Source organism: Passer domesticus, chromosome 17 (genome assembly GCF_036417665.1).
Source record: "Passer domesticus isolate bPasDom1 chromosome 17, bPasDom1.hap1, whole genome shotgun sequence".
Classification (NCBI taxonomy): Eukaryota; Metazoa; Chordata; class Aves; order Passeriformes; family Passeridae; genus Passer; species Passer domesticus.
In genome coordinates, this window is record NC_087490.1 from 1,419,962 (window position 1) to 1,446,211 (window position 26,250).

At 46.4% G+C, this 26,250-nt stretch overlaps 1 protein-coding gene and 1 long non-coding RNA gene across 8 annotated transcripts; one reads left to right on the top strand and one right to left on the bottom strand.

Moving 5' to 3' along the window:
• Positions 1–2,231: 2,231 nt before the first annotated feature.
• HORMAD2 (HORMA domain containing 2) lies at positions 2,232–26,242 on the bottom strand. 7 transcript variants are annotated; one of them, XM_064392478.1, is made up of 14 exons: positions 26,175–26,242; positions 25,252–25,337; positions 23,757–23,841; positions 22,847–22,991; positions 21,224–21,287; positions 20,209–20,245; positions 18,933–18,953; positions 18,232–18,249; positions 16,882–16,949; positions 13,800–13,951; positions 12,977–13,233; positions 12,743–12,809; positions 11,444–11,508; positions 2,232–2,566 (listed from the first exon to the last, which is right to left on the bottom strand). In XM_064392478.1, the coding sequence occupies exons 3-14, from the start codon at positions 23,799–23,801 to the stop codon at positions 2,450–2,452; spliced, it is 1,056 nt and encodes a 351-aa protein (XP_064248548.1). In that variant the 5' UTR covers positions 23,802–23,841; positions 25,252–25,337; positions 26,175–26,242; the 3' UTR covers positions 2,232–2,449. The 7 variants fall into 7 exon arrangements, with proteins under 7 accessions (XP_064248548.1, XP_064248543.1, XP_064248544.1 ...); XM_064392473.1 differs by having other exon boundaries at positions 11,444–11,514; XM_064392474.1 differs by lacking the exon at positions 26,175–26,242 and adding an exon at positions 25,984–26,049 and having other exon boundaries at positions 11,444–11,514.
• On the top strand, positions 7,097–9,193 carry LOC135282578 (uncharacterized). The gene is made up of 3 exons (XR_010348666.1): positions 7,097–7,154; positions 8,332–8,421; positions 9,095–9,193. It is a non-coding gene; the product is annotated as an uncharacterized LOC135282578 (long non-coding RNA).
• Positions 26,243–26,250: the final 8 nt, after the last annotated feature.

Sequence of the window (26,250 nt, forward strand, 5' to 3'; positions counted from 1 at the left end):
CTCGGCAGGTTGAAGATATCCACACCACAGTGACTGAAGAGCCTGCGGTTGTGATAAACGAGAACAGGTTCCCCTTCTTTGCTGGCTTTCTGAAAAACCCAGGGGAGCATTCACTTTCCTCTTACAGAATATTCCTAATATTCTGTTTTTTTAAAGCAGCTTTTAATCTTAATTGCTGTTGGGATCTTTGGGTGATCAAAGGGAGGATGGCTGTGATTATTTGTATTACTCACTGCTGCATTAGCACCGGGATCACATATTCATTTATTTTGGTTGAGGAGGCAACAGTCTCCTTTCACTGCACGCACACAATTACTGTAAGCATGCAGGGGACTTGCCAAATGATGCATGAGGGGAGGAGGAGAATCTTTGAAGAAAATTGTTCAAACATAATTTAGTTCACTAATTGGCAAGGGACCGTTACTAACGAATCGCTTCTGTTTTATGTCAGTAGTGAATCAGGTTGACGATGTGTAACATACATTAAGTCAGTTAATGAGTATTAACAAGAAATGCGACCGAAACAGAAGAAAAAGGGTTTTTCACCTTTAACTAGCCAAGCAGAATTACCAATAAAAGGATATGTGTAAGTGGTTTAGATGATTCCAATCTGCAGTGGAAAGACTTTTCTTAGAATCTGGTGGTAACCACAACTTAGTGGGGAAAAAAAAATCAGACGCTTACTGTGGCACTTCATCACCACTTGCTTTATTTCTAACGAAGCCTGAAATGAAAATGAGTAGAAGTCATTACCGTAAAATAGCTGATTAGAACCCCATGTGAACTGAGACAGTGAGTTCTGGCCTTGGCTACAAGACCAGGGCATCGTGGGGCCAGCAAAGGCCTGTGGTGACCTGGCGGTGGTTGTGTGTGCACTTTCACTGGGGGACAGGACACTTGGCATCCCCCAGTCTGCACCAGGCAGGCTGGTGTGCCCCTAACCCTTGGGAATCACATGGAGAGCAGTGAGATCACCTTGCCAGAGCAGCCACAATCACAGCCATGCTTCATTCTCTGTGTGTGACCCACAGCACGACACGGCTTTGGGGGCAGTCAGGGCTGCAGGAATGTGGCCCTCAGAGCCCAGCAGTGCCAGGGCAGAGCGGTGAGGTGACAGCAGACCCACGTGCAGAGCCTGGCTCACTTGTGGATGTGCAGCCCTGAGAGCAAACACTGTTACAAAACCCCGGCAGAAGGAAAGTTTCTGGCTGGCTCTGGCATGTGAACAAACTGGCTTATTAGGCCACAGGTGCAAAACAGAGAACATGGAGTGAAAGTGAGGATAAAATGGAGAATTCTGGTGCTCTGCAGGTTTTGTGAAATAGGTATCAGGCCATGGAACCTGCCAGATACTGTGGGGGGCTCAGAGACAGGCAGGGTCTGTTTGCTATGGGCCAAGGGGGGACAGCTGCAGGATTGGCTTTAGGATTGCAATCCAACATTCCACTGCCTGGAGAAAGAAAGGTGGCAGAACATCTCAGGGGGCTCAGTCTGGGCATTACCTCTACTCAGTCAGGCAGGTCCAGCTTGGCTTTCAACTCAGGCTTTTCAACTTTCTGGCCAGGCAGACTCAAAGAAGAAGGGAGATGCATCAATCCCATCTCCTGGCAGCTTCAGGCAAGGAAAGATCACTGTTCCAGCAGGAAGGAAGGGCCCTGATGTCTGCAACCAGTCTTGGACGCTGCCACAGCAGATGACAGCTCCAGACTCTATGGATCAGACACCTGTCATGTGTTGCTCCCCTTACCTGTATTTGCAGCCACCAGGTAACTTTCTTCCAGCTGGTTCTAAACTGGGTGTATTTCAACACAATTTATATCACACAAGTGCTGAGCCCCTCGGCACATGGTGGGGTGCTGACTTAGAAATAAGCTGATAATACAGTCATGGCAACACTACTCACAGAGTCTGAAGAAAGACCTAAATATCCAGCACCAGCAGAAAATGTGTACAGATTAGTTTATCTCTGCACACAATAGAGATAAGACCCCTCCTCTGAAAAAAAATCTTAAGCTCCAGGAAACAGCAGAAAGTATGAAGTTAAGCACAATGTGGTGGATCATGAGACATGCTGCTTGCTGGCATTGATACCTCAGAGTTCATCTGGAAATAATGCCCTTAAATCAGGGTGACAGAGTGGCAAAGGACAGTCCAGCCCCAGAGGAGGGGATTTATTCAGTGAGGGGCAGGGGACGTAAGGGAGAGAGGCAGAAAGAAGCACACAGACACTGTTCATGTGGAATGGTAAATTCTCAGCTTAAGAACATCAAACAAGTGCAGCTGGTTGGCAATGCCACGGCAGTTCTGGTGCTTGCTGTCTCTTGGCAATCCAGAGTTTTCATGAGACAACTAAACACGCAGAAATACACGTGGGATGGGGAAAAGTTAAACGTTGGTCTGTACCAGTCAGATGACAATGCAAACTCACACCTTCCAGAAGTATTGTGTGTCAGAACGAACATAACTCCCTGTTGTTCAGAGGCAGCTTCTCTGGTTCACTGACCTTCCTTTTCTTCTCGGGTCCTATTACCTCTTCCTGGCTGAAGGCAAGGTTCATGAGGTTTATCTGTAAGAACCATCAGAAATGGGGATCATTCTCACAGGGCATGCTCCTGCAACATGAGTTAAAAAGTACAGCTTCCAAAAGAGTCATGTGTGTGCCTGGATCCTCTTGGCTTTGCTCAGTGTGATCCTGTTCTCCAGAAAAGCAATTAGGCAAGGAATCAAAACTGGAGTACTGGATGGAGCTGGGAATGTAACAGTTGTGCAAGCAACAGGTTCAGCTTCAGGAACAGGGAATGGATTTGGTGGCAAGGGGACAGGACCCATCTCCCCATTACTGTCAGAAAATAGCAGGAGCAAGGAGATCCTTGAGGAATATAATAGCTCATAGGACATTTGTTTCTCCACCAACCTCAGAAAATCATAACATATGGAAAAGAAGGGGCTACTTAGGTGAAATTTGTGACAGAAGAAGACACACAGTCCCTCTGTACATCAGGGAATTCAGTGTGAGCTGGTCAGTCTCAGGCTTCAAAACTACCTGTGAGTCTGTGAAAAATAACTAAGCCAAGCAAACATTTTTCCAAAAGGTTTAGCTTGCCTCTAGAAAGACACAAACCTCTCCCAGAAATACTCTGAGCCTGCAACCCAAGAGGTTAAAAAACACAGATAAATATATGTGAGAATATAAGTGAGTCAACGGAACAGACACTTCAGACAGACCACAGGGAGATGGACAGCCAGGACGACAGCTGAAGTGTTGGCTGTGCCAGGGGACAAACTCACTTATCCTCCTTATCATGTCACATATTTGCATTTCTACAATAATAATCCGGAGCTGCTGAGAGCAATGTGTGCTGTCGCCCACCCAGAAGGGACAGAGCATAGTCTGGCAATGTGGCCTCTCTCACTGGAGCTGAGCTGAGGGGACACACCACAGCACAGAGCTTCTCCAAAACAAAGTTCACTTGGATGACAGCGAGGTGAACCGAGAGGGAAAGGAGTGCTAAGAGAATTCCTGCTCCCAAACAGGAGTACCTCCCTCTAGTGTCACTGCAAGGCACCAGGAACCCCGGAACTGCAGCAGGGGAAGCACAAGGAGTTAATGAAGTGCTCCGCACACATCCCGGGGATGAGCACAAGGTCTCCAGATTACAAGATGTGGTCATTATAGAATTCCCCGCTCGCGTCATGGGGGAGCTGGCTTTCCATCTGACCTTGGAATGAGGCTTCGGCAATCTCCGCATAGCAATGGGCTTCCTAATGTGTGAAATAGCTCTGATTAGGGATTAACAGCAAAATACTTTGAAACAGCCTCCCTTCGCCTCTCTATCGTGTTTCAATTTGTTTTTCTTTCCTCCTCTTCATTATGAGCCATACAATGTTGCCTCATGCAACATACAATTTCCTTTCCCTAAAAGCAGAGAAAACAAGAGCGTGCCAAAGTGGGCTGGGCCGGCTCTCCCTCACCCTGCACAGTCAGGCTGACAGAGCTTTCCAAGGCTGCCCAAGGTGTGTTTGCTTGAGGACAGAGCCATGTATTACAGCTCCTCACCTGATATTCAGCTGCTCCAACTGGCATTTTTGGCAGCTATTTACTTTCTCTCCCTCACATCATTTTAACCCGTCTGCTTCCTTTTACTTTTGAAGTGAAGGGCCCAGAGGAGGAAACCCTGCATCCAAACCTCTGCAGTGCTAACACAGCTGCAGGGTTTGTACCCTGTCCTGCTGGCCACACAACAAAGCAGAGACACAATTCCCAGTCTCCCAGCCCCATCACCTGGATGAGGCAGCTCTCCTTCTGTTTTAGCCTAAACCTAGCTAGAGCTGTGCTTTAATTTCCTCTACTGAGGAATAGATCTTCCACAGCCCAGAAAGCTACTCAGTGAAGGTTTTACCCCTTTGCTATTCCTCCAGAATTTCCTGCATGGATGGGATACTTGTAAGGTGGAGAAATAGCCACGACAAGCAGCTGCTTGCACTCCAGCTCCCCCAGTTCTCCTGCCCTTTACCACAGGCAGCACGAGCACCTCACAGGAACCTGAGATGAGGAGTGAAAACATCCAAGGAAGCCATGGAGGGCTCTAGAGAAGCACTATTCACCCATTCAGTGAATCAGATGTCAACAGTGAGAGGTATTTCACTGCAGCCAACGTGTCCTGGCCTGTCCCTGCCCAAGCTCACGTAGGAGCTCGGAGCCAGGAACAGACCCCAAGTCCAACTTCAGCTCCCATCCTTAACCAAACACTCCAGCTTCTTCCCCAGAAACGCTGCTCTAAAGGGGATTAAGTCAGATCCAACATGTGCTTATTTGACTTGAAGCAGAAAGTAAACCTCTTCAACGGTGTGGTGAGAAGCAGGAAATCCCTCCCATTGATTAAACATACAAACAAAGCCTCCAGAAGTTAATTAATTCTAATTTTTCCCATGTACTGGGATGCTTCACTTGAATAACTGATGTCAGAGCTTGGGCTGTGAGAATGTTGCATTTCCTCATGCACAACCTCAGCCCCACGAATGAGCCAGGAGCTGTAAAAGCAGGTAGGACAAAGTGCAGCCCCTTGCATCCGCACCCAAAAAGGGACCATGCTGACAGGTGGGACAAGCCCAGAGCAAGCAGCAAAGGCAGCAGCAGCTCCAAGACCTCCTGACTCTGAGTCCAAGGCAGAGTTTAGGGTCTGGGTCATATCATGAACACACAGTGAGTGTGAATCTCCTGTTTTACTACATGTAAAAAAGCAGTATTTTGCTGCAGGAGTTTTCCAATAGAACTGCAGCTAACTTGTGAATCATACAAGTGTTACTAATTTTTGGCAAAAAAACTCACAGGACAGCTGCGAGTTGTCTGGAGAAGATATCAGGCTAAAAATAGATTAGACTTAGATTAAAGCCTTCCCAAGGCAGACTGGTGGACGAAACAGAGTGAGCAGACCACAGCCACACTGCTATTCTTAGATAGACACAATCAGGACCCAGTTTTGTGCTCTGCAATTTGCAATCCCCAGTGCCCCCACATATTCTGGAAAAAAATTCCCAGCACAAATTGAAGAAAATTTACAGCTCTTCTGACATGTGCTTTGCTTCCCAAGGCATCCTATGCAGAACAGCTAAAATTGCACAAGAGCATTCAGCTGTGTCCCTCTTTGTCCCTGGCCTGCCCCATGCTGGGGTTTGGCACTTGGCAGATTTTATGTCCTCAGAAGAGTTCCCTTTGTCCAGGACATGGAGGGTTTTGTTTGGTACCTTGTAACTATCCCCACAAATTCACAAGCACATGAATGTCAAAAGAAGTGCAGTTCCATCGAGCAAGCTGGAAGAATAAGGGCTGAGATACAAGACTGAGCTGCTGAAATAAGGCAGAGTGACCCTCAGGTGTCAGGACAACACAGTTTGTGCACAGGACTCTCATCATCAGGGATGTTAATCAGAGTGACCCGAGGCATCCTGTGATTTCAGCTGATTTTTACCACTGACTCAACAGCACAGCAAACTCTTGTCACTTCGAAGAAATCAACGTGGTGACTCTTCAGACTGGTCCCCTAAGACCTAATTCCTGCCTGCTCCCTGACAGCTGGCTGCTCCGTGCTCCGAAGCACAGCAAATCCCAGGGTCACAGGACACATCATGGTGGCGGTGGAAGGATGAGGGGAGATGGACACCAACTGAAAGCACAGAATCACAGATTCCCAGAACAGTTTGTGTTGGAAGGGATCTTAGAGCTCATCTCATTCCACTCCCCTGCCATGAGCAGGGACACTTTCTACTAGCCCAGGTTGCTCCACGCCCCATCTAACCTGGCCTTGAGCACTTCCAGGGAAATACAAGAAATCCATTTAAACATAAGAACAAACTTTTTAATTTTTTTACTGTGAGGGCAACCAAGTAGTGGTGAAAGTCAGCCAGGGAGGTTGTAGAGCCTCCTTCCTTGCAGATATTCACCACCTGAGAGGACAAGGTCCTGAGGAATGCTCTCCCTTTCCCTGGGTTCTGAGCAGGTTTGTTGGCCCTGCTGATCCCCAGCTGGCCCTGCTGACTGTGCAGGGGTGGCTAAACCCCAGCACTGGCTCCCATGAGTTTCCAGTGCCATGGCCACACTGACATCAGTGGAATCCCTCCTGATTTCCATCTGTGCAGGAGGATCACACTGGTTACTGTGAAAGCCAACTTACACAGGTGGACCAATGAGAGACCCTCAGTGTGGTGCTGCTGTGGAAAGCTGCCACGTTTTTGTGCCCAGGAAACCACGTCAACACATCACTGACTATCACCAGTCCTCTTCCTTTTCCTCAGCTCTTGATAAAACCTTTGTCATTCAGTCAACTCTTTCATCTCACGCCCCATTCTGCACCTTGTGTATCTTGTTGCTTTTAAAGGATTAGTGAACAGATCTTTCCAGAGTACAAAAAACAATGCTTCAAAAATTTCTGTTAGAAGACAAAATTACCAATACCTCTCTTGCTAATCTCCTCCAGGGCCCTCAATCACACTGTCCACTTCTGTGATGGACATTCTCATTGCTGGATCACAATCACTTCCCAGAATCCTGATTCCAACTCTGTAACTGAGGGGAGAAAGACAATGGCCACTCTTTCTGCCTATGAGGCTGCTACCCAGCAGCCCCTCATGGGACATTAGATGTGTCCAACATTAATGTATGTGGGTTTCTCCAGAGGGTCTGGCTGCTAGAATGCACGGCATGAACACACGGAATGGCAGCCAGCACGGAAGTGCCACGTCTTCCTGCAGATGTCCCTGTGGGAGCTGCCAGGGAATCTGAGGGTGCAAGGGTTAAATCTCCCTGGATCTGTGGGGTGACAGGCCTCACCTCTGCATGCAGAGATCACTAGGAAACTGTTTCCTGCACACTAGACAGGGATAACTCATGGAAGGGATGAATGGCCCCAAGATACAGCTAAGGATCTGACATGAACTGAGAGAAGCCAGGAATTTCCTGACCTCCCTGTCTCACTCCTTCCAACATGGCCTGAGCTCACAGGAAGGAGAGGCGAGCTCATCTCTGAATCTTTCTCTCTTCATTGCTTGGGTCTGTGTAGCTTCAGCTGGTTTGGAGGAGAAAATGTTCTGGGAACTTCTCATCAGATACACTCTCTTGATAGACGGACAGAGATAAACCTTGGTGCTTTTTTCTCCTCTGTGAAAGTTCAAGATAATGACATTGCCACAAAAAAATGTTTTCCTATTGCTCTGCACATGGCAGGTTTCATCCTTCAACTGCCTTCTGTCATGGCACTTCTGAACATAGTTTGCCTGGGAAAAATCAGACAACAAAGGTCTTGATCTCCAAGCTGTTGTTCTGCAGTTGAACACACTTGTGCTGACCTTCACTGCCAGAAAGAAGCCGTGCACAAGACTGCAGCTCAGCAGGGCACAGGAGCTCTGGAATGGTTTGGGCTGGAAGAGATCTTAAAGCTCATCTCACTCCACCCCCTGCCATGGGCAGGAACAATTTCCACTGTCCCAGGCTGTCCCAACCAACCTGGCCTTGGGCACTGCCAGGGATCCAGGGGCAGCCACAGCTGCTCTGGGCACCCTGTGCCAGGGCCTCCCCAGCCTCACAGGGAGAAATTTCTCTCCAGTATCCCATCTAATCCTCTGGCAGTGGGAAGCCATTGCCCCTTGTCCTGTCCCTCCAGGCCCTTACTCCAAGTGCCTCTCCAGCTCTCTTGAGTCCCAATGGGCACTGGAAGGGGCTCTGAGGTCTCTATCAGGGTAACTGACACTGATCCCTGGCACAGTAGGCAGGTATTACTGCATCATCCATCAAAGTCTGTGTCCACACAGTCCCTCGGCCATGTGCTGTTTCTCCAGGTATCCAAGTCTTCTGCACAAGGAGCAGCAGCTGGAGGCCAGACAGCCTGTCCTCTGAGGCCTAAAGCAGCCCTGATTCACAACACTTAGGTATGAACCTCTCCCCAGACATCTCAGTTGCAGACAGCTCCCATCAGGAGAGCTGATCCACATGGCAGGAGCCTGCCTACAGCAGCCAGTGAATCCCAGAGCAGAACCCCTGAGCCATCACTGGTCCCACTGGGATGCCCACACAATGCCAAGTGTCAACACGCTCCCTCATGTCCCACAGCAGTCTACAAGCAGGGCCAGCCCAGCAGCAGGAGCAGTGTCTGGCAGCAGCTGATGAAGCCAGAAACTTGGGAGGCAGAGCTGCCTGGTGCTGTGCTGATCCAGCCACTCCATTCCCAGCTCAGGGCGAGCCAGGGCTCCCTGCACGGCTGCTTCACTGTGCACTGAGACTGTGCTCCAAGGACCACCCCAGAACTTCAGCCCACAGCTTCCTGATGGGAGATAAATGCCTGCAGAGGCGTTCACATGGTCAGATTTTACTCATCTTCTAGTTCTGTTTCATTCCAAACTCATTCCACTGCAACGTGTTTGCTTACATGAAGACAAAGCTGACCAAAATCAATTTTCAGGACAAGGATGTTGAAGGATAGAAGAGTTTTCTGAAGAACTCAGAAGTTACCCCAAGTTCAGTGCAGGATCTCATTCTCATCAACAAATTTCTAGAAGTTATACTAATGGGCAGCAATTTTCTATTTCCCCCAACTCTTCACAGCTCCTAAAATGCCAGTGGAAAGAAGGAAGATGCACAAAGATATCACAGGAGGACAAACCCTTGGGTGATGCAATCAGAAGGCTCCTGAAGCCAGGACAGGTGAGCTAATTTACATGCTGGTGCCTAACTCTGGATGATTAAGTGCAGAGATGCTCTGCTGGGAAAGGGCAATCTCTCATTTGATCAAAAGGATCATCAATCATGAGATGGCAGATAAGAAGCCAGTGGAGTACATGAATATTTTCCCCCAATCTGCAAAGCCCTCTGGCAGAGACTCTCCGTGACCACTCCTAAAGGCCAGCTCCAGTTCTCACTGGGCAGGAAGAGCTGCTTCTCTTTTGGCAGATCCACGTCCTTTCGCCTCTCCCATGTCCATTAGACAAAAATAAGCCTCTAATGCTTTCATTCCTGGTTTTCCTGAAGAGCTCTAGGTCAGCAAGATAATAACCAATAAACTCAATTCCAGTTTTTATTTTTGGTAACCAAGCAATCAGAACGATTCACTCCAGCTGAAGAGCAGAAAATGTGCTCGCCCACATTTGCAAAAGCAACTTGTGACTGTGGGCAACGGTTTCGAACTCACAACTTCTTGCATATCAAATCCTTGTGCAGACAGCAATTTTCTGTGACACTCCAAATTGTTCTGGTTAGTTTGGAAGATTTTGGCATTCCCACCCCAACCCAAGAGCTGGAAAACACTACAAATAGTGTCTGGATGGCAACAAGGTGTTCACATTCACACCTCACCAGGTCTGCTCCTCCCCATCTCACCTACACCTGACCCTATCAGACAACACCTAACTCAGGCTCCTACCCCAGCTTCTCCTCATTTCTTAGGACAAACTTCACCCACCAGCTTGGCTTTCTGATTCACATGGAATTCACAATGGTCATTTGTTTTAACCACTTCCTTCAGAAAAGAAGGGAAAGTCCCTCTCATATGGAAAAAAGTGTCAAATTTTTATTAGTACAGGCTTTACAGTGATGATTCTAACTACTGGCTTGACTTTGTTTTTCCCTAAACTGGGTGAAATATTAGCCAGTTTCTATGGTTTTAAAAATAGCATCAAAGAATACATTAAGAAAAGAATCTCCCAGGGCTTGGGATTTTTTTTAAGTCTTTGGAAGCACATGATGGATAAAGTGATTATTCAATTTTTCAGCAACTAACGCTGTTTCCACCACCTTCAGACACTCTCACTCCTGCTACCAAATTCTAATGAAATGCACATGCTGAGAGAGGTGTCTGGTGCTGTGCTGGCCGTGGTGACAGCCCCAAAAGAAGGTCAGAGCATGAATCAGTGGGGCAACCATGAGCTGCAAACAAAAAAGGCTCCTGTTTTCATAGAATAAACAATGATCAGAAGGAAAGCGGAGGATGTGACATGAAAAAAAAATGTGGTTAAACTTTGAAAAATACCAGCCTAGGCACACAAGTTCACTCCTAAGATCCAGAGTCAAGGCAAATACCTCGCAGATGCCTTTAGAATGACAGGGTGAGTTGCAGTCTGCAGTTGCTGTCTGGTTTAGAGATCCCGGGATTCCTTTCAACAGAGGCGGGGAAAATTTTAGTGGCAATTTCCTACTCTCATTAACTTATCCTGACCATTCAAGCTCACATGATGCTCAGCTAATTTGAATGTGAGGAGAATCGAGTGGCAGTATTCAGAGATTTGCCATGTCACTGAACAAACCTCTGCTCATGCCCATGAGTTTGGGCTCTGATGGTGACTCAGGGTTTGGCTGGCCAGCCTTCAGGGTGGGAGTAATTTTTTACTTATCTAAAACAACCTACCTGGTCTATCCTAATTCTTTGTGTTGCCCCAACAACCATCAAAAAAGAGATCAGTACCTCCAGGGGATAATTCTTCCTACCCCAGAGGGGGAACCAAAAAGGGAGAGGATTCATTAGGTACCTGTGACTCACATGTAAAGAAAGTCTGGGAGCAAGAAGGGAGAGGTGAAGACCATATTAGGCAAAAAATACATCCTTCAAACCTAAAATAGGGTAGTGATTTCAGACCCTTAATCCAAAACCACCCACAGGTAAACAAGCCTGGCTGGGACAGAGATAGGCTCTGTGTGTGTTACTCAGAGGTACCAACTCCAGAAAACAGAACCAAATTCTGGTACTGGGCAGAGGAAATAAAGTGATTGTGGAAAGCTTCTTCCCAAGCTTCCAGTTCATGTTTACATGCCTCTTCTACTCTGTAGCCTCTATGCATTGTGATCCTGCAGAGTAAATCCACTAATGTTAGTGAATTTTGTGTTGTCTTTGATGATGCAACGACCCATGGCAGTGAATTCCCCTGTGCCTGGAGTATCTCAGAACCACTAAAGCTTCCTTACCTCCTGACACGCCCTTGAGTAAGGCATCCTCTCTGTCTCCTTGATTCCTCTCTTCTTCTTGCTACCTGCAACTCAAACAGCAAAGCAAAACTAGCTATAAAGTGCTTAATTAAAAAAAAAATCTGGAAGCTTGACTAAAGCACTGAGACAGAAATCCCATGAAATTGTGTAAGCTTTGCTCTCAGACACTGCCAGCAGTGGCAGTTTATTCCTAGAAAGAGAGATTTCAGCATGAAGTGTCATCTGAACATCTGCTTGCAGCAGCTCTATCAATTATAATCTCTCTTTTAACCTGGATCTAAGAAAACAAAACTTATGTCTAGACATGCCCAAAGTGTGAGGTGTGGGGGAAAGGAGGGGACATCTCCCCTGGTTAATATTTATTAACCTTTCAGACAGTTTCAATAAAATTTGAGGGGGTGTCCAAAGTGCCTCAGTGTCATGAGATGAGGCAACTATTTAGAGTAGGAGGATCCTGTAAAAATCCCCAGAGCAACAAAAATGGCAGGATGAGTTAATTCTTTATTAGTCATCGGGGAATCTGCAGGAGAAAGACCTGCAAAGGTGATTTCACAGGCAGGGAAGCTGCTTTATCCTACTGCCTGGCAATCCCAGGAATGCTATTTACCATTTTGTCACTAGATGGTATTGTTCCACAGGCTATATCCCAGAGCCTCGAAGGTCAAACAGCATGGTATAGCACAGGCTGGGTTGATTAAAGGCACAGAAAAGGCTTTTTTTCTCATGTATTTTCATGTATGTTTTCCCACATGGAAGTTATTAGCAAAAGTCAAACTGTAACAGCTAAAGAAAAAGAGCTTTGTTGAACATGGAGATAATGTAACTCAGTTTTGATGATCTGGGCATTTCCTCCATATCTCAAAAAAACCCTGCTGAGATAAAGAGTTGCAAAGATACTGATACAAAATCAAATGTTAACAAACCAATCATAATCAACCAGCCCTTTGTTACAGTTCAGTCTGACCTGACACAAAATTCAAACAGCCTGACAAACTCTGCTCATCCAAAAGCTAAATATTAGAGAATCACAGAATCATGGAATGGGTTGGGTGGGAAGGGATCTTAAAACCAATCCAGTTCCACCCTTGCCATGGGCAGGGACACCTTCCACTGTCCCAGGCTGCTCCAAGCCCCAATGTCCAACCTGACCTTGGGCACTGCCAGGGATCCAGGGGCAGCCACAATTCTTCACCTACCCTAATAACCTACTGTTATTAACAGCCCTGAAAGATTTACCTTTATCTTCAAGGCAAAAAGAAGATGCTTCTGTTTTCCTACCTAGATGGGTGTCACTTTTGTCCCCTTCATGCTCATTTGAATCTGCTCTGACAGGGCAAGGGTGATTCTATAAAGCAAATGATGTTTTGTGTTAATAACATAACCTAAAAAATACACCGAGGTGGTAATTCCATAAGGAAAGGAGGTTTTTTATCTAGCAAAAACCTTTTAAGGAGGTTTTTGCTAGATAAATTCTATTCTTCTTGTGAGACTCAAATAGAGCTATTTCTATACCTTTGTGCACTCCTCCTCCTCCTCATCTTCCTCACAGTCCAGCCCTTGGTGGGAGATCTCAGTAGGGCCATTCTTCTGGATCAGGGTGCTGTCAGCCTTCTTAACCCTCTTCTTCTCAGTTGTCACTCTGACTTTCATGAGGTGGAAATCAGTGGAGACTGAGCCCACTTTCAGGTTGATGGGATCCCCAGCAAACAAGAGGTCACCAGGGCAGCCATCTTCCTTGAAGCCAGGGGGCTGGTAATCCTTGGGAGTGACTGCACAGAGAGAGGGAACCCCCTGAGGTCAGGGAAACCAAACTCCATCTCTCCTCAGGCTGATTTAGAAAGAGCAGTTATGAACCAGTTTTGAGTACCATCAGCTACTAAAAATATTCCAGGCTTTTTTTTTTTTTTTTTTTTTTTTTTAAGGAGGAAGGGACAGAATGCAATGGGTAAAATGGGCTGAGCAAATGTTATCAGGGAGCTGAAAGAAAAAAATACTTTAGGATGTTGAGATACCATTAAAGTGCTGGAGCAAAACCTGACATTGCTTGTTCCTTAAGGAAACAAACTAAAAAAAACCCCTCAAAAACCCAGGGAAGAAGGATTTTCCCCTTTCACATCCATGTAGCTGCTCTTCTTATATGGATTTCAAACCTTTCCTAAAAACACCTGCCATCCTTGCATCAGAAAGATTTATTGTGTTACACCATTTCTCAGTGCAATCAGCCAACAGCTTCTCCCATCTCACCTTTTCTATGCCTTATTTTATTCACAGGGCTCACACTCATTACAGAGACTGATGGAATTCCTCCCCAAGGCACACACTGCTCTTCACCTACCATGGTTGTAGTAGAGGAGTTTCATGCTCAGGGTGATGTCATTGGGCAGTGGCCCCAGGTCCTGCATGAGCAGGTACAGGGTCCTGAGCAGAAGCCTGCTGGCCTGTTTGACATCCTTGCTGCACAGCCCAGCCACAAACTCCCTGTGGTTGCTGCAATCGGAAGAAGAATAATGGATTTGTTATCCTCAGTCATGAATATTCACGATCCAATTACACACACAGAGCACCCACTGACTTGTCTGAAACCACCAGTGACAAAGCTACAATGTCTTTATGTAATTTCCAGATAAACAGGGAAGTGAAACAGGCTCCAGGGATGGGGTGGCATCCGCAGAACACCCGCTCCAAACTCACAGGCCTGGCATTTACATTTGAACAGACTTTGGAGCTGGGGCAACCATTAAACAAATGTCATGACTCACTTGTTTGAACATGATTAAATTGGATCAAAGGACCATAAAACAAGTGCCTTTCACCTAAGCAATTTCAGGAATGAGAGGAATGACTTGAGGATCCATCTACAGCCGATTCATCACAGGGGCTATTTTCAAGTCCATTCTGCAGTTTTTGAAGAGAAGTGAATTGCATGTTCTCACTCAATTCCATGTAAGAAAAAGCAGCTCAGAGGCACATTTTTCAGCAGTGACAAAGGGGCATTCCCCTCACCTCCTTCACCCATCCAAATGTCAGCTGGCTGCTCCAAGCCAGCAGTCCAGACAGAGACCCATGGGTGACATGAGTGGGATGAATGGCACTCTAGAGGAGTTTGTTTCTCTTTGATTAAAACTGAGGTAGATGAGATGAGCAACTCAGAGCAGTCAGCCAACTTCAGACAGAGCAGATGAATCACTGTGTGACTAAGGGACCTGAACTTCCCTAACTTTCAATGAGAAGGGGTCATAAAGATGTGTAGCTCCTTCATTACGTCTTTGGAAGACCCCGACACTATGCGTAGGCTGCAGGGTGCCTAACACAATCACCCCAAATTGCATCAAAAGCAGTAAAAAAAGTAACCCAAGAATATCCCAGAGTGAAGCTGACTGACTAACTCTCAGAAAGGAACAAATTAAGAGCAATTCCCCCCTCCAGCTGAACTTCTTTGGGTAATGCAAATGGGGTGGCTGTGGAATAGCTCGACTTCCCAAGGTATGGAATCACAGCATTATTTAGGTTGAAAAGACCTCTAAGATCATGAAGTCCGAATTCTGTGGAATTAGATGTGCACTGCGGTCCTTGATTAAATCCTGCATGTTCAGAAATGTACAGTGAGAGGAAAATGCTGGCAGTGCCTAAGGTGGAATATCCATTACCATTACAAACTGTGGGATTAGCAGATCAGAAATTAAAAGTTCATAAGAAAAAAGAAATGAGATGTCCATAGGAATAAACAGATCAAGCACTGCTTCAATATGGGAATAATACTGAGAATTTGATGCAGGAGGGAGTCAAAAAGCAGAAGATAAGGAACTGAACCTTGGAAGGAGTGGGATCTGTGGCAAGGAATTCCTGCAAAATCCATTTAAAATAAGGCATGGACCATTTAGGAGAAAGTCTCCCCTTACCCCTTGGATGTGATGCTGCAGTCCCACAAAACCTCTCTCCCTGAGTGACTAACTGAGTTTGCACAGGGCAGCTGCTGCAGGTGTAAAAGGCAGTGTTATCAGCTGAAGGAGCTGATAGCAAAGGTGACACAACTCCCTGATCTGTGCCAGAACTCTGGATTACTAAAGACTGCAGGGGCACGCATGAGCCTGCCACAGCACTGCCAATCCCCACGGAAACAGGGCTCAGGAATCCAGGGCCACAGGCTCTGGAGCCTCAGAGCACATTCAAACAAGACAGGAAGGTGGCTTGGCCTCTCCCTGGCTGACACAAAGGACACCCAAGCTCCATGTGGGGACTGTCCTTATTTCTAGGAATTAATGAGTAAGGCTGATTAAAACCCCAAAGTACTCAAGGACTATCCATTATCCTTCAAATCCCAGATCTCCTCTTCCTCTCAGTGTGAGGACAATGGACAGCAACTTTGAAGCAGAAATGAAGGGCAAAGGCAAAAAGTAATTCAGATTTGCCCAAAAGAAAATAATTTTGCCTTATGGTTAAAAATTATTTGGAGGTATTTAGAGAAAGAGCAGCTAAGGGCACACTCCAGGAATGCTGGGGAGGAGCTTCCTGAGGAACACACAAGACAGCAGAGCTCTCTTGCTGCCCAGGCAGGTTCCAAGATCCATCTTTCACCAATGCCAACTGCAGAACAAAGTAAAACCAGGTTAATTATTTTTCTTTGCTTTGGTTATAGCAAATAGCCTTTGATAGCATTTATTTGAAGCTGCACTGGATTATGGCCTACTAAACACAGCTTTAAATATGTAACAGAGAGTATCAAAAAGAGACAAAAACCTGCTACTTCCTGCCACATGTTTTGCACCATCAGCTCAGGCACCCTAAGTGAAAGTTCTCTCAGGTCACCCACGCAGGGCTGCTCAAGCAGAACGCACGTATGCAAATGCTCAAGGGAAAAAAAATCCTGGGCACAGGATCATGGTGAAAGGGCTCAGACCTGAGCAAGCCTCATCTGAAAGCACAAGGCTGTCTGGTGGAAGTGCAAGAGCACTTGTTGTTAGCTGAGACAGCAGCAAGCTCAACAACTGGGCTGGTCTCTGCATGGCCTCCCTGGTGAGGCACCACTTCTGCCAGCTGTCCTTGGCTTAGGTGTACTCTGAGGGCCTCGTGGTGCTCTGAAAGAGCATTTCAGCTCATCCTCCCAGCAGTTCATACCCTGTAAGGTGAATATCCTCAGCTCTGATGGTATTTACAGCTGCTTAATGGCTTGGACCTGCTCAAACCACAGAACCACAGGATGGTTTGGATTGGAATGACCTTAAAGCTCATGTTGCTCCCCACCCTGCCATCTGCACAGACACCTTCCACTAAACCAGATTCCTCCATCCAGCCTTGCTTTGGACACTTTCAGGGATAGGGAGTCCACAACCTCTCTGGGCAATCATAAAGTGCAAATTCTTAATGCTTCAAGAGCACAGTTTTTAGTGTAACCCTGAGAAATCAACCCAAATCCTTACCTGCTGATGTCCATCTGGGGCACCTTGTTTTTGTACTTGAATTTGAATTGATACATTTCAGTGACTGTCTAGAGATGCAACAAGAGAGAGAAGCAGAAATTGATCACTTTGCGAAACAAGACATGTCCTGAGCTTGGAGAGTCCTTTCACACTCTCTGCCAGAGCACAGAACTAATCTGACATGCTGACAATTTTAACTCTATTATTGTTTGCACAAGCTTTGGCAAATTCTCTTAGCAGCCACATCTTACCTAGCACTGAAAGAATCACAACAAAATTACAAACTTCCTGCCTCCTCCTTCCACTTCCTCTGTGGGCCTGGCTCTCCACCTTCAGTCTCTAGCAAAGCTCCAGGGCTGGCCAATCCTCCCAGTGTCCCTTGCTAAAGGAAAATTGGGAAGCTGCACGGGTGACCAGTGCCACATGAAAGCCTGGCTCCGTGCTCTGTATGGGGACAAGGGCCTGGAGGACTCTTCCCACAGGGAAATCCAAACAATATTGCATGGGAAATAGCTGAACTTCACTGGTCTCGGACTCTTTATGAGGTAGACAAAAATAGTGGATGATTTTCCATTTAAAAGAATTAAGAGAATAAAACAATTAGGAAGAACAGACAGCTTCCCCCCAAGAGAAAGGGTCTATTGTACACCAATTCCATGCCTATAATTCACTTTTTCCGGAGACAATGAGGTCGATTAGTAGGAGCTCAGCTGAGCTCTTAACTCTGAGCTTTCCCTGCAAATCCCAACCTTGGCATGGATCAGCTCCTGCTCCGTCCCCAGACTCCGAGGTGTCGTACAGCAGAACTGGAACCAGGTTCAGATGCAAAGGGTCTGAAGCTGTTCTCTGATCTCCAGCCTGGATGCAGACCCTCACTCCGGGATCACACCCCCCAGGTGAAACCAAACAGAAACACAACAGGGAACACCAGAGGCCGAGGACGGGCACTACCCAACACATCCAGGTCTGAAGGGATTCCTGACTTCTGTCCTACACCTCTCTGCATGACAAACCAGCTCTTTTCATCAGGGCTGTTAAAAAGGTGGTTTGCAAATGAGTAAGGTTGAATTCCCCATTTTTTTTTCTCTTTGGGAAAAGAAAACAAGACTGTGAACATGCCCATTAGTTGTCTGCTAACATCCCTGCCTAAGGCCCTGGTGGGCCCTCAGCCGGGTGTTTGATCACAACGCAGCTCACTGAGCTGGCACTCTGGAGTGAAGGCACAGGAACAGAAATGGGTCACCAAGGAGCTATGTCAGGGTAGGACTTAAGCCTCCACTCCACTCTGAATACAAATGTACTCACCCATGCCTTCAGCTGCCTCAAAGATTAATTAAGACTCTTTCTTACCTCGGGATTGGTGTAAATCTGTTACAAGAAAGCACAGTGAGGACATTCTTGGGACAACTTGAACCAGTGACTAACAAGGATTTTTCAGTTTACAGCAGAGACTGTGCTATCTTTAGTGTGGGATCAGAGAAAGGAATGGCTGGGAAAGAGCCTTCCTCTATCTGCAGTCAATGCTTACCACTTCAAAGACAGGTAGAAGACACTCATGTGTGCAATACTGGAGGAATGAGGTTAATTCCCATTCCAGCCCTTACAGGCAGCTATTCATGCCTGGGATTTAACTGCTCAGATGATGCACAGAGTAGATGGTGAGCAAAGCTCCTGGTGCTTTGCAGGGGGCTGGGGCCAACACTGCCTATGGAACCACCAGTGTGTGGTTTCTCCAGGATCAGATTAATGAGGAGGACCCTTCTGCACGGGGAAATGGAGAGGACATGGCAGCTGCCATGATAGGAATCACTCTCAGAGTTTAAAGAGACACATAAGGTCCTCAGTCAGAAGTCTGACATGCTGAGAAAAACATTCCCGTGCAGCCTTGAACTCTACATTTACTGTATCTAAGAAAGGTCACAGCTCTATTAAAAATCACACACATTTTGGCTTCTCCTTAAAAAAGGCACAAATGGATTGACACAACCTTGACTCTGTATCTCTTTCAAGCAGGGGAGGAGAGAAAAACCACTTTGTATTCATTTACTTACTGCAAGGACAGCCACGTGTAGCTAAGAGAGAAAACCAAAACAAAACACAAAATCAACATCTAACCTTTGTGGGTAAGGAAAACCAAGTCCTATCAAACCCCGACTGCCTACACAGGGAGAAGGAATAGATACACTCAACAAACCAGGAGTTAAAACCCTTTTTGCATATTCTTCCCAGCACAGCATCAGCAACACCTAGTGGCCAGTTTGCCTGGCTTGACAGAGTTTCCCAAAAACAACTCCATGCTCAGTAATCCCCCTTGGGACTCCTTCAAACAAATCCCCAAATACTGGTTTAAAACTCTTCACAAGACCACCCATCCCTACTGAAGGTTAATATTTGCTTTCTGCTAGGAAATTCCCCAAAGGTATTTAATTTATGCTCTATCGAGGAATTGCACATGGGACTGCCCTTAAAAACAATCTTATAACATGCATTAAACCCCTCTGTTTTTCCTTAATCCTTGTCAGACAATTAATCTATGTCTCTCATAAATAAAAAAGAGCTAAATAACTCCTGGAGCTGTCAGCAAGCAGTAAACTGTGTTCACAACACTGTTAATTGTGCACACTGACAGTTGTACTGATGTCTGAGGAACACTCAGATCGTCAGTGTCAGAACCACCAGTGCTCCACCTGGTCTGGAGGGGCTGGGCTGGTGAACAGTGCTGACACAGGGCACAGCAACTGGTGCTTTTTCCTGTGCAGGGCAGTGTTTATGTGAGAATCAGCAAGGAATATGAGCACTTGCTAGCTGGTTTTGTCCTGGAAGCAGTTACATACCTTATGTGGTGAATTAAGGGGGAAAAAAAGGGATAAATTCTGAGCCTGAGAGAAAAGCCAGGAGGGTTAGAGAACATGAGATAAAAGGGAAAGATTAGGGAAAACGAGATGAAGGAAGCAGAAGCACAGAACCTCTCTCAAGAAAACAAAAACAGGCAGGAGATCCAGATCTCAGCTCTGCCTGGCAGGATCTCCATCAGATGTAAGAGAAAACACAAATGCAGAGCACAGAATTAAGGAAAATCCATTGCAGGCTGCAAATTAGTTCCCACACCATGGACAGGAGAGCCCAGAGAAACTGGACAGGATTTGAGCTCAAGGCATAAAATCCCAAATCTCATAATCAGGGCAGGGTCTTTCCCCTGTCCCACAGCTGTAAAGGTGGTTGTGGGCATCAAAGATCCCAACAGAAACACAGCAGGAATGGAAGGATAGTTTTGTCCTTACTTTATGAAGAAATAGGACACTAATAAAAAGTGAAAAAAACACTTACATACTGCTTCTCCAAAGCATCAAAACAACCTTGAATCCTGCCAGGGAAATAAAACCAAAACACATTAATACTAACCAGCAATATTTATCTTCTGATCTGTAAACATACTCATTAGATGTGGGTTAAAGGGCATTTTTTCTGGCATTAGGTCAACACAACCAAGAACATTTGGGACTCGTGAAGTCCTTTTCAGGTCAGTCCCGAAGGCAGCATTCTCCTTTCTGCATCTGTGCACTGTTTATACCTCTGGGGCATTATCCTGTCAGCCCAGAGCCTGCATGAATCCTGACAAAGACAAGGATTGGAGACCAAAGGCTGACTTGAGTGTGTCCCTGCTCAGTGCTCTGTTCCAGCTCCCCAGCCAGAGCTTTGATGGCTCTTTTCCCATCAGCCTTGTACAGAGCTCAGCTCAATCTGAACATGTCTGGTCTTGTAAATCTTTGTTATCTGATGCAGAGTTTGCAGCAATGGATTTTCTCAAAGTAGTAAATATTATTTGAAGCATCAATGGCCAGATATTTACTCTTGGAGTCAAAGGATGTGCACCAAGGTATCTCCCTAGCACATCAGGGACAGTTTTTCTGCTTGTTGGGAACACGCCAACTGTGAAATACATCCTGAAGAAAACTGTGGGGTTCTTAGAGAGGGAGATAAAATATTGTACATACTGAAAAACAAGTGCAAGAATTCCTATCAAAGTGAAACTAGAAAAAACTAAACACAGCATAAAGGATCTCATGACAGTCTTTACTCTCTCTTTGCACCTCCGTTGCCACATGTGCTCTGGGGCCTGACCATGACCTCACTGCAGCCAGCACTTCCACAGACCTTGAACTCACATGATCTCTGTCACTAATTCTGTCCTGCTTCCACAGGGGCCAAGCACCCCCAGCTGCAGTGGGAGCTCCCCTGGCACCAGGGCATGATGTTTTGCAGTTCAGGAAGAAGAAGAATGCAGGGGCAGATGTCTCCTACTCAGCACAATTTTGTCTTGGTTTCGCTGTTACTCACTTACCACTTGACTATCTGCAATGATCCCAGACAGCTTTTATCTTCTCGGAGAATTTTTAGACAGAGGTCTGCAAAACCAGATTTAGCACATAGTTACAATCCTTATCACAATTCTTGGGCAAACACTGAAACTAAGCCAGTCCATCCTCCCTTTTTTGGACAAAAGCTTTATCTGAAGGTCCTTCCTGAGCGGAAATGTTGGGTTTCCACCAAGTCCCAGGTGGGCTGACACAAGCTTATTGCTGGGTTTGCAAATGTCAGAGCTCTCCTCAGAAGGCCTGGGCTCTCTCAGACAAAGGGATGGAATTACAGCTTTATTACAGAACACCAGCAGCTTCCTCCTCTCCTCCCTCCTTTTCTCCACTCCATCCTCAACCATTCCCTAACACCTTCCCTTCTGCATTAAGACCTCACTAATATCCATGTGATGTCCCAACAACTGTGCTTAAAATAAACTTTCTGTGAAGCTTTTCCACACAGCTCCTTCAACCTGTGCTTCCAGGCACTCAGAATGGCAGGTGTCCCACAGGCAGTAACAACACCTTAGGATTCAACCAAGGGGTCCTTGAAGATGTGAGCAGCCCAGATGTTAACACCCCTCACCAAAGAGGCACTAGACAGACCTGACATTTGACCAGTGGCTTTTTAGGGTTAGGGTATCAAGAACCAATTTGGGATTTCTGTGCCTTCAACCAAATCTACAAAGTACATGTGAACATGTTTCAGGGTAACTAATGCCATAAGGGACAACACAGAAAAGGACTGGAATGCAGGGGGACATTTCACACTTTGAATGATCATAAAGATGTTAATGAATGAAAACATCACTAATTCTTGGGATTATGTGACATGGATTTGGTTCTGAAAGCTCTTTTTTTTTCCTTAAAAAGTTCTGATTCCCAAAGCACATATGAGATAGCTTTCATAGAAATAAACCCCAAATCCCAACAATGAAACTGTTTTACACTGAAGGAGGGATGATTTAGATTAGATGAGACTCAGGTTTTTATAATGAGGGTGGTAAAACACCGGCACAGATTGCCCACAGAGAAGGTGGATGCTCCATTCCTGGAAATATTCAAGGTCAGGTTGGATGGGGCTTGGAGCAACCTCTTCTACTGGAAGGTGTCCCTGCCCATGGCAGAGGGTTGGACTTCATGGTTTTTAAAAGGTCCCATCCAACCCAAACCATTCCACAATTCTATGAAAATGGACAAATCTAATTTCAGCCTCCCAATGAAAACTAAAAACCTCATGGGTTCAAAGATCAAAAGAAAATAAAACATTCTAATAAGAGTAAATTTTTAAAACTTTGTGTTTTAAGTGACTCTCTTGGCTCTGAGACCTGATTAATGGGGCTGGCAATGCCAAGGAATTACTCTAAACCACGAGGAACACCAAAGAGAAGCCAGGAGCTCAAGGTTGTCTTCCATGCTGTCTATCAGAAATTCTGTCTGCACCCAGACTCGAGAAGATTTGAGAATTTGTAGCCAACCCCACCCAAAGTGAAGTCACACACATGTGCAGCCAGAAGATAACACGTAAGGCAGATTATATGCAAAATGCAGATCACAGGTAAAATGGCAGTGAGCAGGAAGGAGCCCTCAGCACAAACTGCAGGTGTTACCATCCAGATAGCGAGTGCCATAGGAGCTCTCTGGGAACAGCCCCCTCATGTAGGTTATGCAGGACACAGAGATGGCCAGGAGCCTTTTCACCAGCACCAGGGACTGCTGCTCCGTGGTGATGCTCTCAGGGAACAGCACTGCTTCCTGGAAAAGCAGGGCCAGAAATAGCACCTTCTTAAGTGTAACACAGATTATATTTAGAAACAAGTCTCAGCAGGTGGGAAGAGGGTAACTTAGGAATATAAAATGAAATTTGAAGGTTTCTCTGGTGTTTAAGCTAGGCAGGGAAGACTCGAGTGTGAGGTGGGTGGATTAAATGATTTAAGGGCAGAGATCAATAGATCTGACATCATTACCCAGATGCAGAGTGCACTGGTAGGATGTGCCTTCCCCTTTATCACATTCCCACCCCCTCCACAGCACCAATGCTGGCACTCAACAGAAAGCCTCCCCTCAAAAAAGATGTGCAGTTTTAATTGTGGAGTCACACAAGCCCAGGCCTCGTGTGGCAACCACTGCTGTACCAAAGGTTGCTCTTTTGAGCTCTGCCAGCAGCCTGAGTTGCCAACAGAGTGATTTTAACTCCAAGCAGTAAAACAGCACCTGGAGCTACAGTAAATACACACTGTGTGATGCCAACACGAACAATGAAGTGGACACTGCACTAAATTTAGTTCTTCTATTACTTTACTGCTGCTCTTCCTGCTAATAAAGCTCTGTGCACACCTAATGAGCCTACATTTATTAAGTCAAATCATGCCAGAGCCCCACACTGCCTCTCACTGAATTAGAATTAATCCAACTAAGAACAGTGCAGACAACAGAAAGGCTTTCCCCTCCACAGGCACAGGGTGCTAGATCCCAACTGAGAGCTAAGACTGTCTGCACCACCATATTTTAATTTTTTACCTTAGGGGGCTTTTTCTTTTGCTTGAGTAGCTGCTGAGCAGCCATCCTGTGTTTCAAAGACCTGCCTTCCACCTGTAACTAAACCCTGAAAAATAAAGAAGGCATGAGACACGTAGAAAACACAGTTACTGCTATTTCTCATCTATATTAAAGTAAGAATGAAATTCCTCAGAGTTTGAAAGCTAATTGCCAGGAAGGACAAGGTAAAGCAAAGCAAACCAAGGGTACCCCATGGCACTGAGCCTGCAGAGCATGAAACCTCCTGCTCACTGGTAAACAATCAATAGTGTTTGAAATTCAGGGCCACAACTGCACCTGGTGTCAGTCGGTGCCACTTCAGAATGCATTTCTCATATTCCAAACCACAAATGTTAATTCCTACAACCATTAGAAAGTGTGGAGGGGGAATGTGAAAGAACTGGAGGTCTGCCAATAGCAGTTAATATCTTAGCAAGGGTAAGCAGGAAACGTGCTAACACCGGTCTTGGCCAGAATAAGGGAATGATTCTTCTGGGATACCTCGAAAGGTACAAAAAAAAAAAAAAACAACAAACAAACAACAACAACAACAAAAAAAAAAAAAAAAAAACCAAAAGGAAGAAAAAAGGAGAGTCCCAATCGTTTCAGTTAGACAAGCCTGGATTGAAAAGGAAAATACTCATTTTACCCGAATGGAGAGCTGATTGATACAGGCAATAACACTGGATATTCCATGTTTCACTTGAGTGAGGTGCTTGATTTAGCACCATCTGACAATCCTGATTAAAAACTTCCATTAGCTGGAATTAACAAGGCCTGCGTTAACTGGTTTGAAAAATGACTTGCTGGGAGATCTCCACATCTCGTTGTAAATGGGGGATGTTAATGAAAGGAAACACCACAAACAGGTCCCAGAGGGATGCTGCCGTGTCCACAGCCGCTCGACTTCTCCAGTAACAAATAAAGTAATGGCACAAACACGGGGAGCTGATTTAACTCCTGACCTAATGCAGCCTTTTATTAACTCAGCTGATCAAACCTTGTTCTGCATTTGCACCTTTTGTGCTTCTTTTTTTTTTTCCTGTGGAAGCCTCATTTCCATTTGTTGGCAGTCATTAAGACATGTTGATCGAACACGGTGACAGCTTTTATGCTAAATTTAGCGCTTCATTTAGTAATGAGGACAGATTACAGCTGTAAAAGTATATTTAAACAAATACACACCTGCAAAATTTTTAACATGTTAAATATTTTAGCAAAGTAGCTTTTTTTTTTTTTTTACCCAGGCACTCTGAGCAGGACTGGAATGCAATCAAAGCAGACAAAGGTGTTGTAATTACAACGTGAGGTTATTAACTAAATAAAGCTGATTTAGGTGAGGCAAAGATGTAAGAAAACATGTTTTATAAACCATACAACATTTATATTGATTTTCTGAGGAGGAAACATCACCCAGACCAAGCTGACCCATTACTATTCAGGTAAAAGGTACAAGACTTTGGCATCAGTGTCTCACCAGGGCTGGAAGGACAGAAGTTGCCTGGAACTCCAACACTCCCCCACTCTGCAGCCACCTTATCACTGAATATCAGCAAATTAATACTGAAAGGAAAAAGACGAAGGGAAAAGACACCCTCAGGAACCCGCTGCTCCCCAGCACCCTCAACCCTGCCCTCCTCACTCTGCCCCTTGTGCCTGATGTTGGAAAGGTGAGGCACCACAGCCTTTAAAAAACACCCGTGAGTCCAAAGATGTGTTTTACTCATTTTTTGGAGAGTTTCCTGAGGGATTTTCTGAGCAGAAGCCCAGGCCCGGCCGGGGTGCACACGGAGCCGGGTGCTGCCCCTTGTGCCTGATGTTGGAAAGGTGAAGCACCATCACCCTTTAAAAAACACCCATGAGTCCAAAGATGTGTTTTACTCATTTTTTTTGAGAGTTTCCTGAAGGATTTTCTGAGCGGAAGCCCAGGCCCGGCCGGGGTGCACACGGGGCCGGGTCCTGCCCCTCACACAGCTGCACCGGGAGGAAGCCCTGAGGCCGAGGGGGCGGCGGGGCTGAGGCGCGGGAGCCGCGAGGCGCCGAGGGAGCCCCGAGGGAACCCTGAGGGAGCCCTGAGGCGCGGGGGCAGCCCCAGAAGCGGAGAGGAGCTCCCGTGGGGAGCAGGAGCGGCTCCCCGAGGTGCTTGGGGTCCCTGAGGTGCGCGGAGCTCCCCTGAGGCGCTGGGAAGCGCTGTGAGGCGCGGGCGCACCTCATGAGGCCCTGAGGGGTCCCTCAGCTCCGGGCGCCCTGAGGCACCGAGGAGCCCCGTACGGAGCTCCCTGAGGAGCCCCTGAAGGACAGTGAGGGGGCCCTCCTGGGGCACGGGTGACCCTAGGGGGCTGAGGGCACCCAGAGAGCACGGCCTCGGCCCGCCCCAGCCCGCCGGGGCGGTTCCCCTACCTGCACCGCCCAGCCCGGCTCCGCGGGCTCCTTTGGCCGCCGGACCCCCGGGCGTGGGCGGTGCTGAGGGCGGGAG